Source organism: Xiphophorus maculatus, chromosome 10 (assembly GCF_002775205.1).
Source record: "Xiphophorus maculatus strain JP 163 A chromosome 10, X_maculatus-5.0-male, whole genome shotgun sequence".
Lineage (NCBI taxonomy): Eukaryota > Metazoa > Chordata > Actinopteri > Cyprinodontiformes > Poeciliidae > Xiphophorus > Xiphophorus maculatus.
This window is the reverse complement of record NC_036452.1, coordinates 4,781,495-4,794,189: the sequence shown is the minus strand read 5'-3', so window position 1 is coordinate 4,794,189 and position 12,695 is coordinate 4,781,495. Positions and strand designations below refer to the sequence as shown.

At 37.5% G+C, this 12,695-nt stretch overlaps 2 protein-coding genes across 9 annotated transcripts; both read right to left on the bottom strand.

Moving 5' to 3' along the window:
* Nucleotides 1-89: 89 nt before the first annotated feature.
* On the bottom strand, nt 90-5,787 carry LOC102222556 (ataxin-7-like protein 3). 7 transcript variants are annotated; one of them, XM_023340399.1, is made up of 10 exons: nt 5,536-5,787; nt 5,021-5,182; nt 4,824-4,950; nt 3,486-3,618; nt 2,601-2,772; nt 2,317-2,417; nt 2,207-2,229; nt 2,025-2,070; nt 1,229-1,321; nt 90-1,043 (listed from the first exon to the last, which is right to left on the bottom strand). In XM_023340399.1, the coding sequence occupies exons 3-10, from the start codon at nt 4,872-4,874 to the stop codon at nt 964-966; spliced, it is 699 nt and encodes a 232-aa protein (XP_023196167.1). In that variant the 5' UTR covers nt 4,875-4,950; nt 5,021-5,182; nt 5,536-5,787; the 3' UTR covers nt 90-963. The 7 variants fall into 7 exon arrangements, with proteins under 7 accessions (XP_023196167.1, XP_023196169.1, XP_023196168.1 ...); XM_023340401.1 differs by having other exon boundaries at nt 4,824-4,947; XM_023340400.1 differs by having other exon boundaries at nt 5,021-5,054.
* Nucleotides 5,788-6,571: 784 nt separating this feature from the next.
* Nucleotides 6,572-12,434, bottom strand: LOC102222812 (nucleolar transcription factor 1-A-like). 2 transcript variants are annotated; one of them, XM_023340436.1, is made up of 17 exons: nt 12,212-12,434; nt 12,063-12,128; nt 11,947-11,982; nt 11,625-11,702; nt 10,067-10,222; nt 9,914-9,978; nt 9,765-9,822; nt 9,630-9,655; nt 8,863-9,001; nt 8,741-8,782; nt 8,604-8,675; nt 8,300-8,343; nt 8,071-8,227; nt 7,941-7,988; nt 7,797-7,868; nt 7,224-7,286; nt 6,572-7,083 (listed from the first exon to the last, which is right to left on the bottom strand). In XM_023340436.1, exons 3-17 carry the CDS (start codon nt 11,953-11,955, stop codon nt 7,039-7,041), a joined length of 1,074 nt encoding a protein of 357 aa, XP_023196204.1. In that variant the 5' UTR covers nt 11,956-11,982; nt 12,063-12,128; nt 12,212-12,434; the 3' UTR covers nt 6,572-7,038. The 2 variants fall into 2 exon arrangements, with proteins under 2 accessions (XP_023196204.1, XP_005812787.2); XM_005812730.3 differs by having other exon boundaries at nt 11,947-12,128.
* Between the last annotated feature and the right edge of the window lie 261 nt (nt 12,435-12,695).

The window sequence follows — 12,695 nt, the reverse complement described above, 5'->3', positions numbered from 1 at the left end:
ACTACAGAGTGAGCCATTTTAAATCTGGTCCAATTGGTGATGGCTGCCCCCTGTGGGTCAGTTTGTTTTAGTCAAGCAAGCACGAATCCTTCCGACAGGTAACAAATCATTTATTATGCTAGACAGATGAAAACAAACCGAGCCATGACAGCAGCAATTCGACTAATAGAATATTTACACTATCACATCACAACAAGGACAAATGTGAACCTTTACAATGTAAACATGATACAAAGACATATTTGAATGCTAGAAAACAAGCTGAGTCTATCCACCGAAAGAGAACCCAAAAGAAACCTGCTTTCTGCAGGCAACCTGCAGCCTGCGTGCAAAATCAGATGTTCATTCACTGAACATTTCAAAACCAGTTTCCTTGGGCGAGCACCAAACAGTGTTGCTCACGCCGTGAACTGGAAAACTACATCCCCGACAGTCAAAGTGGAAACAAAAGACAAACCATTTCCAATGATTGTCTTTGACATTAGTTCTCAAATAATTAGATTTTCTTTAAAAAAAAAAAAAAAAAAAAAAAAAAAAATGAGGAGATGTCAGCTCACCTACTGCCTGATCGTTTCTGTCTTATGAAATAAAATACTGTGTGCAGCCGTCTTCGCTTTGCCTCTGGATCATTTCCAGACTCTTACTCTGTGCAGAAAAATTATACATGATGATATTCACTATTCAGAACAATATATATATATATATATATATAATTAAACAAATGAGAAAACCTTGTTTGGTTCAATGATTCTGTGATTAAAACTAAAACAAATCCATCAAGAACAAAGTGGGAGGTTCAGGATTGCTTCTGCAGAGCAGCAGACACCACGAATGTCACCGATAACATCAACGTCCGCTGGTTCGACAATGTAAAGAACCGAAGGGCTCCTGCTCTCCCTCGCGTTCTCTTCCTGTGTGTGTTCGTCTACACAGTTCAAGAAGGTGTGTTTGTGGCCAAGTGCGTTACTGAGAGAAAGCCTCGTCTTTCATCAGCATGCGGGGACTCTCCTGGTTTTCCAATCGCCGTCTAGGACCCATCATGCCTGTGCAGAAATAAAAAGCAAGGGGTCACTCCTAAAACACGACATACACTGTGAACTCGTAAGAGTCAAGATGCACAAACTCTTTTCTAATACATGATATTTGGAGAGGAAAAATAACTAACAAAACATAAAGATAAGCAGATTCTACATGGTCAGTCAGCTACAAACCCATATGAAAGGTTTACCCCTGTTCCTACCCACAGGCCTTGAAGAGGCAATGTACGAGTCTTTGGGCGGCGCATGAGCTTCATTGTCTTGATTGGTCTTACTGGCTGTACCTGGGAAAAGGCGGATAAAAGGCATTTTGTTAAAACATTTTGTCGCAACACATTTTTCAGTTCAAAATGTCAGACTTCTGCAGAATCTAATGTTCATGTTTCTTTGCCCTTCTTAAAATATGACACCAATGTAAGAAAAAAGGTGCAGATGTTTCTGCAGTGGTCAGAGAAAAATGTCAACACTGTAGACTTTCAGGAAATGGACAGATGGAAGGATGGAGTGACTAACACATGAATGAATAGATGGTTAGATTAATGGAACAGTAATTGGAAAAATGGACAGACAGACAAAAAATGATTGGAAGGACGGAGAAATGGAAGAATGGACAAACGGATGAGGGGACAGGTACAGATGGATGGATAAATAAGTGGACTGATGAATAGATTTAATATAACTTTTAGAGAATGGGAATAGAAATTAAAATATTGAAATATTTCTTCCACACATGATTTCTATTTCAATTCTTATCAAAATCTGAATAATATAAGTAAATGCTTTATTGTAAACCACCTTACAGACTTCTTCACACATGTAAACTTGAGTTTACATCAATTTTTAAAGATTTTTTCACAAAGCTACAGTGTTAAGGTCTTTAAATGGGAGTCTTACGAGCATATGTGGTGTTTAGATAAATTTCCTGAAACATAAATCAACCAAATGCCATCAAAAAATAATAATAATAATAAAGATATGTTTACTTACTGCTTTTATGCTTGAATGATTTGGATCTTCTTGGTGAATTTTGATTCTGAGGAGAAAAAGAAGAGAAAGAAATAGAGCTAATATTTGGTTTGGGTTAAGAAGTCAGGACAAAAATTCTGAACACTTTCATGAATAAAACAGATGATAAAAAAAATATGTATTTAAGGGTAAAATAAAAGCACCTTATCCGACTTTCTTTTCTTTGCTGTAAAATAAAAAAACAGATAAGGAAAAACAGAAAATCTGCAGTGAATCAGTTTTTGAGGAACATGAAGAAAGTCCAAAGCTTCACCTTTCTTTTCTGCCCCGTAGGACCAGTCGTTATCGTTGACGTCGTCATTATCTTCTTGGTCACTCTCCGACTTATTGTTGGTGTTGTTACCAGTAACTATTCTGTAGAACGGCGAGAGATGACAGCATTACTCATGGGAAATAACACAAAACAGATTCCAGTAAGAAACCATGAAGCTAATTCTGATTGGGGGAACCAATCAGATTCACAGATGGAATTGGAGATAAACACAATGTGAACATCTGAGCTGATGCTGGTCTGCACTTTCTGTTTTGCCTTCGAACCTGCGGTTAGCTATACGGCTGCTGTTGCGTCCCATCCCGAGGCATTTCTCCAGGTGCGGCGCAAAGCGAGACGCCGCAATGCTCCGGTTGCAGTTGGGACAAACACACTCTTTGTTTTTCCACTGGTTGTACACTTGGCCGAACACGTCCAGTCCAGGCTGGTCCACAATTTCTGAAAGAGATTCAAATCAAGAACCCTGAATAAAACTGCCATCAAATCTCAAACTAAATACCTTAAGGAAAATTCTGCATTTAATCAGAGAACATTTAGTCAGTGAGGAAAAGAAAAATAATGTAGATTTTCAAAATCGATCACAGTTTTCACAATTTCTGTCAACAAAAATCTAAAACTCTTCTGTGAGTTGTAAAAAAATAATTCTAAACATGGATCCTCTTTCAGCCATGGTTGTTCCCGTAGTTTTAAACAATTTAATTATTGCTCTGACTCCAGATAATAGTAACTTATAAAGATTAAGACACATCTGTATTACACGACGGACATGTTCTCTTGTCATTCCTATTTTGAACAATTGATAGGAGAAATAGCCATATTTTTACCCCAGATAAACAGAAAAGCATGGATGGCAAAATAAATGTTTCTAGATACATTTCTAGTGAACAATTGTTCTTTAATGCGGCATGTCTTTTCACTGAATAAATGATTTAAATAAAATATAATCTCAATCAGCATAAGATTATACTGGAGAACTGATTCATTTATTGTAGGGTTTTAGACATCTTTAGCAGAATCAACACAAATTTGTGTGCATCTGTGCATTAGTTGTTATTATCTGAATGTTCGCTTGTTTGACAAACTCAGATTTTTGTGTTTTGCTTTTCTTCAGTGATGTAATCGTTTTGCAAGGTAAGACAGGTTGTGCTCACCAAAGTCCCTCATGCTTTCTTGGTCCGTGTCATCCAGGAAGAAGTAGCCCTGCTTCACAGCCCGGTGGACCTCAAAGCAAAGACCCAGACATGCGTCCTCCACCAGGTCAGACAGGATGTCCTGAGCCATTGCCTGCCAGGGACGACATGCGGTACATTTTTGTGGCGTGTCTGAGGTGAAAAAGTCTTAATCCCCTCCAAAATAAATTCTGCTTTTGCTTTTTTATAAAGCCCACTTGCAAGTTTGAGATTTAACCAATTCAGACAAAAAATAACTTGACTAACTGCAAAAAAAACCCCAACAATTTTCTGATTTCATTAATTAAGGGTAAAACATTTTCTAAACGAACCCCATGTGAAAGGTTGTTTCCATCCAGTGTCGCATAAATTTTTCTGAATATGGTTAAGGTCTGAACTCTGGTGGAAATGAAGTCTTATGTTCAAGGAAACCGCTCAGTCACAATTTGAGCTCTGCATCATCATCCTGGAATATCCCCGTTTATCAGGGAATTAGTATATTCAGGTAATCAGCTGACGTCATGATGCTGCTGACCAGCTGCAGCAACCCCAGGGCTTAGTGCTTCCTCCACAGGCTGCTACAGTAGACACAAAGCATGATGGGAACATAAATTCACCTGCTTCTCTTCTTACCCTGAAGCACCCATCACTCAGGAAGAGGGTAAATCTGGACTCATCAGAGCACATGACCTTCTTCCATCACTCTAGAGTTCCATCTTTTTGCTCCTTTGCAGGTTGAAGCATTTTCTCCAGTTACCCTCACTAACTGAACAACTTTTCAGTCCTAATTCTTTAAGTTTTCTTCACATTGAGGTGTGAAAATACTCCTAGTTTCAATATTAAACATAGTTCTAGTTTAGTTTTTCTTTGATTTTTATCTCACCAAACTTTCCAATGATCACTCAGGATTTATTTTCTGACCACATTTCCTCTTCAAAGACGACGATTCCCCTCTTTCGCTACAGTTTTTAACAACAAGTTGGACAGTTCTCAACCCAGTTTTAGTACTTTCCTTAAAGATTTTCTCTGCTTGATGCCAGTTATTTTACTCTTCTTAAACAACCACAGGATGCCTTTTCAACATCCTATAGGAGACTCGCACTCATTTGCTTTTTTGGGGGGAGGGAATCAGGCAGTGTACAGTATCATAGTTTGGGCGGGTATTTCTTTTTAAAACATGAATGAAATCATGATTTGAAAAAGTTATTTTTTGCCTTTTCACAGGTTTGGTCTGATATTAAAACGTCTATTGATGACACCTGCTTACAACAATGCGTTTCTGCTTGTTGCTGCTTTCCACCACCATCATCATCACCGTACCTCCAGCTTGCTGTTGTCCAGGCTGGACACCGAAAGCTCCTCCATTTTCATTTGCCAGATCTGCCAGATGAGCAGACGTTGCTGTGTTCATGCTGTAGCGCAGCAAGCATCGGCCAGAGCTGGGCTGCTGCAGGAGGGAAGCACAGTTAGCAGCACAGATGCCAGTCGGTCACTGAGAAAGGGATGCAGGTACTCACAGAGGAGCAGGGGGCTGCTTCCCGCACTCACAGCCTGATAACAAGCACACAGACACAAAACACGAAAAGGAAAGTCAGCGGAGTCCAAAACACGGCGCGAGTCCTCGACACTTCCCAGCAGCCCCGAGCATTGCCATTCAATGAAAGGAGCTTAGCTTGAAGCTGGAGGAAAACAAAGAGCGCGGCTATGAATAGGCTGGAGGTAGTGAAAATATAACAGAAGAAGCAGCGTCCTGCGTCAACAGCGAATATGGCGACAACACTGAAAATGTACACGAGCGGTTGTAATTATAACAGCGATAAATATACAAATATTTTTTAATTGTTTCGCAGTTGGAGGAACATCCAACAGTAGCTAGGCTGCTCGTCCCTGAAGCCAACACTGCTGCTGCAGTGCGGCTCCCTGGAAGAACCTTCTGCAGCCAAAATCCCGGTTCTCAACCCCCAAATGCAGCCTTCCCGGCGGGGGATATCGCAACCGCGGTCCCAGCACAACCTTAATTGAGTTTATTTACCTATTTCGACAGGCATCCATCTTTACTAAGCGTTCAGGCAGAAACAATCACTCTCTGCACGAGTTCCACCGATGGCCTCCTGTGCCGCAGATTACCCTGCTGCGTCCACTTTATCTGCTAATTCTGCTCATTTGAAACCCCACCAGAAATAAAAAGCGACATAATTAACAAAATCCATACATTTCTTACATTTACAAGAGAAACTATTAAGGAGCTTAATGCAAAACCTAAGTAAAATTATCCGTATTTTGATATCCACTCGTCTCAGGCAGAAGCAATCGATCTCCTCAGGACTCACAGCTGCGGCTCTTTGATCAAATTCACCTTTTAACAATTTAACGACCATTGATGAATTTAATGCGCGTCATATTTAAAAATATAGTATATAGTTTCTTTTTAGAGAAATATAAAAGTTCAACCACCTTCTGTCATGGAGATCGTTTTTAGTATATTAGAAACAAAACATTTTGTAAAATTTCACTGAATAAATTAAAAGTATTTATGTAGATTTATTTACAACATGTAGAAAATATTTTTAGGTGTATTACTACAACATACAGAGGCAAATTACATTAAAAATGGACTGCCACTAAGGCTGCAGCACTAGATCTTTTTTTATACCAATAAAAGCACATTTGGTTTTGTGTACCTTTGCTTCTAACTATGGATCTCAGTGTATATTTTTCAGTTGTACTCAACTCTTTCCTGACCTATGCACAATTTATTTATGAAATATAGCAATAAAGTGATTTAAAAAAATAAAAGCTCGACGAACTGACTGAACTTAAGTAAACTACATTTACAATCCATTCAGCTCATTTTGAAAGTCACATCTAAATTGTAAAACACAAACATAAGTTGTATTATAAAATCTGCAAGATAAATGACCTCTATTCTTTAAACAGTTCTGTTTTTTTAAAGAAAACTTCCACACCTCTTGAACAAAAACACTAAATTGGCCTTTAACTGAAATAAAGATATAATTTGTCAGTGAAATTACTTATATCTGTTCTACATTTTTCATTTTAAAAAACCTACAAATCCCAAATTCATTTTTTAGTATTTCTTTAATTAAATCATCGATGACATGTCCCATGCTTTAGTATAACATGTTCATGTACAAAGTGACAAAAAACTGCATTTCAAATTTACATTAATTACATTCCCAATTCTCCTCAATGAATATGAATTTTAAACAGTTTAAATCTTTCTAACCAAGAGGCGAATGAACTAAAAAAAGCACTTGGAAAAATGTAAAATTATCTTGGCGTGAACGAGAAAATGACCGTTTCTGTTCTACTGTAATCTTCTTTCTTGACAGTCAATATTTAGAAAATGGTGAACCAAACTGGTAACACGGTTACTCCCAGGAACTCACTCTAAAACTATGAAAATATTCTTGAAGTAGCTATAATAACTGCACAAGTAAACATTATTGAGAAGTATCTCTGCCACACAAATGATGTAACTTTACAGGGAGTGTGAAGGTTCTGATTCTGTCCATCAGCGATGCCTCTCAAACATGTCCCAGTCCTCTCCACTCTCACCCTATGGACCAGAAGATGGTAGAATTGAATAAATTAATATTTTATTACACTCTCATAACTACAAACTGACTCATTTAGAAAAATCCAACAATTATTCTGAGTATACTTATTGTTTTCAACAGGAAGAACCATCAACATCACCTCATAACTGCTCCAAATATCCTCTTCACTGCTGATCTCTATGATCTCTTCGTCCTCTGAGTCCTGAGTACCAAAACAAACAGGAAGCAAAATTACAGCTCAGCATGAGAAACCTCTTCCTTATCCCACAAGTCAAAGAACTGTCAGCAATGTGAGAAAATATCATTGGGTAGCGGTCATGCATCCTGGATGTGAATCAATATGTCAAAAGTCTCTCTCCCTGGCTTTGTAACCAGACACAGATTTAAAGAGGAGCGGCAAAAGCAAATGAGGCAAATTATCAGAGCGCGTAAACGACTGATGGTGTCATCCAGAAAATTTTAGAGTGAAAGATCGTCTCTGCTGGCCGAACATGGAGCGGTTAGCATTATAATGACAGTCATAAAGCAGAGGCTTCTTCAGATTTGTTGCAACACTGACTGCTGTCCTTCCTGCCCACGGCATCACCATTTACAAAAACTTTTTGAAAACAATTGGATGACATACGTTATGACCACATTTAATTTCCATTTTAGATTAAAAGAATTATTTTTTAACTGGATTGAATGTATGCGTTTTATTCATATAACTTACTGAAGGCTGACTCAGATGTAGCTCTTCTCTGTCGTACACCTGTTTATTTTTGCCATCGAGGAACCGCAATTTCTGCAATGCAAGTTGGAACACGAGTTTCAGAAAACCAACTTTGAAAACATCGGTGAATGTCAAAGTACTCACGCTGGGTTTTTGTTTCAAATATTTCGTTTGCTCTTCTGGGGTCAGCTTCTGCACAGATAATGGAAAATAGATACATTTACCTCCCAGAGCATTTGAAAAACCCAAAGTGAAGATGGACATTTCTAAACACCTCGAACCACTTTTGCAGGTTTTCTGAGTATTGCTCCATGTTTGAATGCATCTGTTCTTTGTAACGTTCCTTCTCCTTCACAGAGAGTTTGTGCCAACGTTTCTTAGATCTGGCTAAAGACATCATCTTATCTCTGGCAAAGTATGTGAGTAGAGTTCTGGAAAACAGAGCTAAATTAGTCAAACAATCTTTTCAGGGAACATTTTGGAGGTTTTGGTTATACACTCACTGGCTGGGCATCTTGGGCTCACGGGGTGACATCCTCTGCACAGACTAAAACAAGTGTTTATACGAAGTGAAGATCCAACACAATAGCATATTTGTCGTTTCAAAAAGTAAAACTCATATCACATAAATCCATTAAATGTGAAGTGAAATATTTCAAACTATTGTATTTTTTGTGATTTAAACCTTATATTTTAGGATTGCATATACATAACATGAGTAACTGTGAAACTTAAAACATTAAAAATATCCATAGATTAAGTGTTTATTGAGTTTATTAACAAGGAAACTGTTAGATTTCATCTTACCAAAGGCTTCGCCTTCATGAATCTGATTTCTTGTTCTTTAATGAATAGCTGCTTCTCTGTCTCATCAAAGCGCTGAGGAACAAACAAACTGTCACACAACGCCTCTTTCTGTTAAATCTAAAAAAGTCTCAACTTACATCCAAATATTCCTTCAGCTTGGCATTATACTCATGCCTCATCTAAAAATGACCAAAAAAAAAACATTTAGGGTATTTTTAAGTCAAAACAACTATATTCTTTTTTTGTCCTATGTTGGTACCTTTAGACAGCGTGTGTAATACTCATGCTTCTCTGTTGCATCCAGTTTTCTCCAGCGTTTCTTCATATCACTAAAGAAATCCAAACCCAATGAAGGTTTTTCTGCAGCATGCTCCTTGATGAACAGAGACAGACCACCTCTGAAAGTATGCAAAAGGACAGAAAATTAGACAAACGGCAACAAAAATCTGGAAATAACGAGATTTAAGTTCTAACCTAACAACGCAAAGTTTGTTAGGTTAGGGGCTGTTTTCAATGGGACCGACTGAAGGTTTCCCAGTCGAAATATAAACACAATTATCAAACCTTCTGATTTTAAGCAGAATAATAATAGTAAAAATGTTCCTAGCAACTTCCTCAGCTGTCTATTGCAAACTTTATGAGTTTTAGTGTTCACGACCTTTTCAGTGTGAGAAAATAAGCTTGTAAAGAGTCAGTTCAGTTCATTTTAAGAGGTGGTTAGACAAGTAAAAAATCTGCAGTCAGAGCAATCTCAGTTTGGTGAATCATGGAGAGATTTTCAGTGTAGCCATGCTAACAGGAGTTATTTCTGCAAGTCTCATTAAACTGAATTTGAGACTTTTAAAGGCCTTTTCAGACAATTTTTGGACCCACCTTTATGAAAAGTAATAAGTTACTTAAATTATATTCACCTTAACAGCTCAAGTTAAAAATGTAAAAAAAAAAAGGTCAACAAAATAAACCACTTTAAAAGATTTGCTTTTTTCTAACTAAAGTTAAAAAAAAGTGACAAAAACAATCTCTTACCTGGGTGGCTTCACAGGCAGGCCTTCCTACAGAGACAAGTAAGAGATTTATATCAAACATCTACAGTACCAAACGTTTCTCACTCAGCAATTCGTGCAAACAGCATGCTGAGACAAGGCAGAATGGAAGACTTACAATTGCAGCGAGTTTTGCCTTTCTAGCTCTTCGAGTACAATGCAGATTGTTGTTTTTACTGAAAAAGAGCACACACCAAAAAAGTTTCACAATATAAATTTAGATCAACTGGTTTGTTAAATCACGCCTGCATAGAGGGAGTTTTGTACCAAAAGTTGTCGAACTTTCTCCAATACTTCGCACGTTCAAGGGCGTGCCTCTTCTCATATTCATCCTACAGTAAAATGTCAAATCTGTCAACTTCCAAGTCACTCTTATCAATGAGTATTTATTTATACATCCACTTCTAATAGATTACCAACCTTCTTTTCATCTGGAAGCTCATTGTACTTCTTGAGTGCCTTCACCACAATCTCTGTCATCGTCAGCCGTGGGTGCTTCTTTTTTAACCTGGAAAAGTTCTTCTTCATGTAGTCTATTCTTGCACTACAAGGGTACTTTGGGAAGTCTGGGTGGGTCTGTGAGAAAAATAAAATAGAAATTGAGACAAACGATCACAAAATGTTTGAGTTTTTTGTTCAGGTAATCACATTCGAGCCAATCTGATCAGGAGGAGGGAAGGTCAGTGACTTAACACACTCCCTGGGTAGAATTTAACTGTTTTACCAATTGGCACAAAAAGCTTAACTTGACTGCACTGTTTTATACGAAAGCTCTAATTAGAACAACATTTAATTATGGATGTATGACAGTACTGATTTCAGGGATTTCACAATCTTACAACTTGGGGTGCACTGCTAAATTGTCCCCAATTTCCTTCATTGTGCATCATCAGCCGATACAAGTGAAACCTAAAAAAAAAAATAAAAAATTCACCAACTGTCCCCATTTGGTCTGCTAGGAAACAAGAGTGAAAGCCAGATCCACTCATTAGATCACGTCTGTATTCTTGTCGCAATAAGCAATTAATTAATTAATCGCATCATGACTTAAAATGAGTTTAGTCATTTTCATTCTGATTATTAATTATGAATGGAAATTGTTTACAGAAATATTTGTGGTTTCAGTCGTGTGTGGTTTTCATTTCAGTTTAATTTATTGATTAGTTATGGTTTAGTTTGGATATTTAAATATATTTCCGTTCCAGTGTTAAATGTTCTTTACAAAATTAAAGTTTATTGATCATTGGGAGGGCCATTATCAATAGATTACTTGAAAATGGTCTCAAAAGAACAAAATTATCAATTATTGCAATAATTACTGGGACATTTTATCGTCCAGCAAACACTTTTGAACCTGAGCATATAACAACAGTCACCCCACTGTTGCTAACTTAGCAACTTTATTGCTATATTTAGCAACTTTTTATATGATTTAAACAAAACAAGAGAAAAAAAACAAAACACAAATCGCCCATCCAAATGAGAAGGTTTGGTTAAAGATCAGTGATCGTCTGGAAACCTGCAGTTGATGCACCACTACTTGGAACATTAATTAATGATTAATGATACACCAAGGAGGTCATTCAGCCTTTTGGAGCACAGATGCATCCAAAAGTTGTACTAAAGTGGCACTTGAGGATCAAAGTTGCAGACCCGGGTTTAAACCATCTAGAATCAGCTATAACACAAAAATAAAACGTAAGAAATAAGAATTGGCATTTGAAGGGAGTAAGTAATAGATGATCTCTCAAGTGAAATTTTAAATCAAAGTGTGACCAATCTTGCTGAAAGCTTTTTCTTGTAACTTCAGGTCAATTTACTTACATAAAAAAAGCATAAAAACAGATGCTTACCAAGGTGCTGTACAAAAGCAAGAAATCAACAATTAAAACAGAAACATTTTACTCAAAAGTCGCGTTAAAACAAAATACAATTCATGTATTGTATTGCTCCATGTATGTACACATTAGGTATTTACCCTTCTGTGAAGGAGAGGCTTGGAAACGACCTCTTCAGCTTCGGCAATGAGGTCCGGCAGGCTCCGAACTTTGCGCATCTAAGCAACAATAACAAATTTATCACACTTTCTACAAAGGTTTCCCACATTTTGTCACAATGCAACCTCAATCTGCAAAGTATTCTATTGGGATTTTGCATGATAGACCAACACAAAGTAGTGTAAATTTATTAAGTGAAGGGAAAAACAAATGTTTCTCCACACGTGAGTAACTCAATCTCAGCTGTTCTATGACGACATCAAGGAGAACAGTAATTAGGGAGGTGTTTAGAGGAGAGCTCACCTTTTTCATCACCTTTTGCCACTTGTCATGGCATTCCTTTGCAGAATAGGGAGGGAATGCTGTTTTATCCCAGTTTACAGACAATAGTCCACTCTGATAATTCGTCGTTTTCTCACTTTCTGGGGTGTTGCTCCTAATACGGCCAACAAGCTTCAGGAGGTTTGCGGTGGTCCATGCTTTAGCTACAGCACATTTACACAGAACATACTCATTTAACCTCAATTTACCAGCAGTACGTTTTCATTAAGACAGTAATTATACCTACCAGATTCTGCAACGTCCATTTCACTTTCAGTCATTTTTTTAAAAAACAACCCAAAACGTCTTCCTTTTCAAGACTTTTAAGTGTGTCGAAGTAACAGGCAGTAGATAAAACACGCAACTGAGAAGCAAACTTTAAAATTAGATTATATCAACCTAAAACAGTCTTTAAAAAAACTGTAGCCAAACACATGACGTTGTGCTTTGAAACATCAGCTAAAAATCAGCTTTTGCTAATGGGCGGAACCCTAGTTGGGAAGTCCAATCAGAGAGGAGAACTAAGAAACGTCACTTGAGCAGCGGAAACACCAACCAATAAGATGTGTCCGTGTTGCAGCTTGAAGAATGTCCAGTAGTCGCCCCCTACTGGCCCGGACAGCGAAAAGCCACGTGAAATTAAAATGATTAAACGAGCTATATGGAGGACTAGTTTAATATTTTAAAATAAATATTTATAGGTTGCATGTTATACTATAAATAAAACTGAA

Coding starts and splice junctions, on each gene's coding strand:
- LOC102222812 (XM_005812730.3), bottom strand. CDS start 12,245: ATGACTGAAAGTGAAATGGACGTTGCAGAATCTG. Junction 8,344..8,603: donor TCATGAAGGCGAAGCCTTTG/GTAAGATGAAAT, acceptor CACTTGTTTTAG/TCTGTGCAGAGGATGTCACC. Junction 7,869..7,940: donor ATTTGAAACAAAAACCCAGC/GTGAGTACTTTG, acceptor CTTGCATTGCAG/AAATTGCGGTTCCTCGATGG.
- LOC102222556 (XM_023340398.1), bottom strand. CDS start 4,874: ATGAAAATGGAGGAGCTTTCGGTGTCCAGCCTGGACAACAGCAAGCTG. Junction 2,773..3,485: donor AGAAAGCATGAGGGACTTTG/GTGAGCACAACC, acceptor AATCTCTTTCAG/AAATTGTGGACCAGCCTGGA. Junction 2,418..2,600: donor AGCCGTATAGCTAACCGCAG/GTTCGAAGGCAA, acceptor GCCGTTCTACAG/AATAGTTACTGGTAACAACA.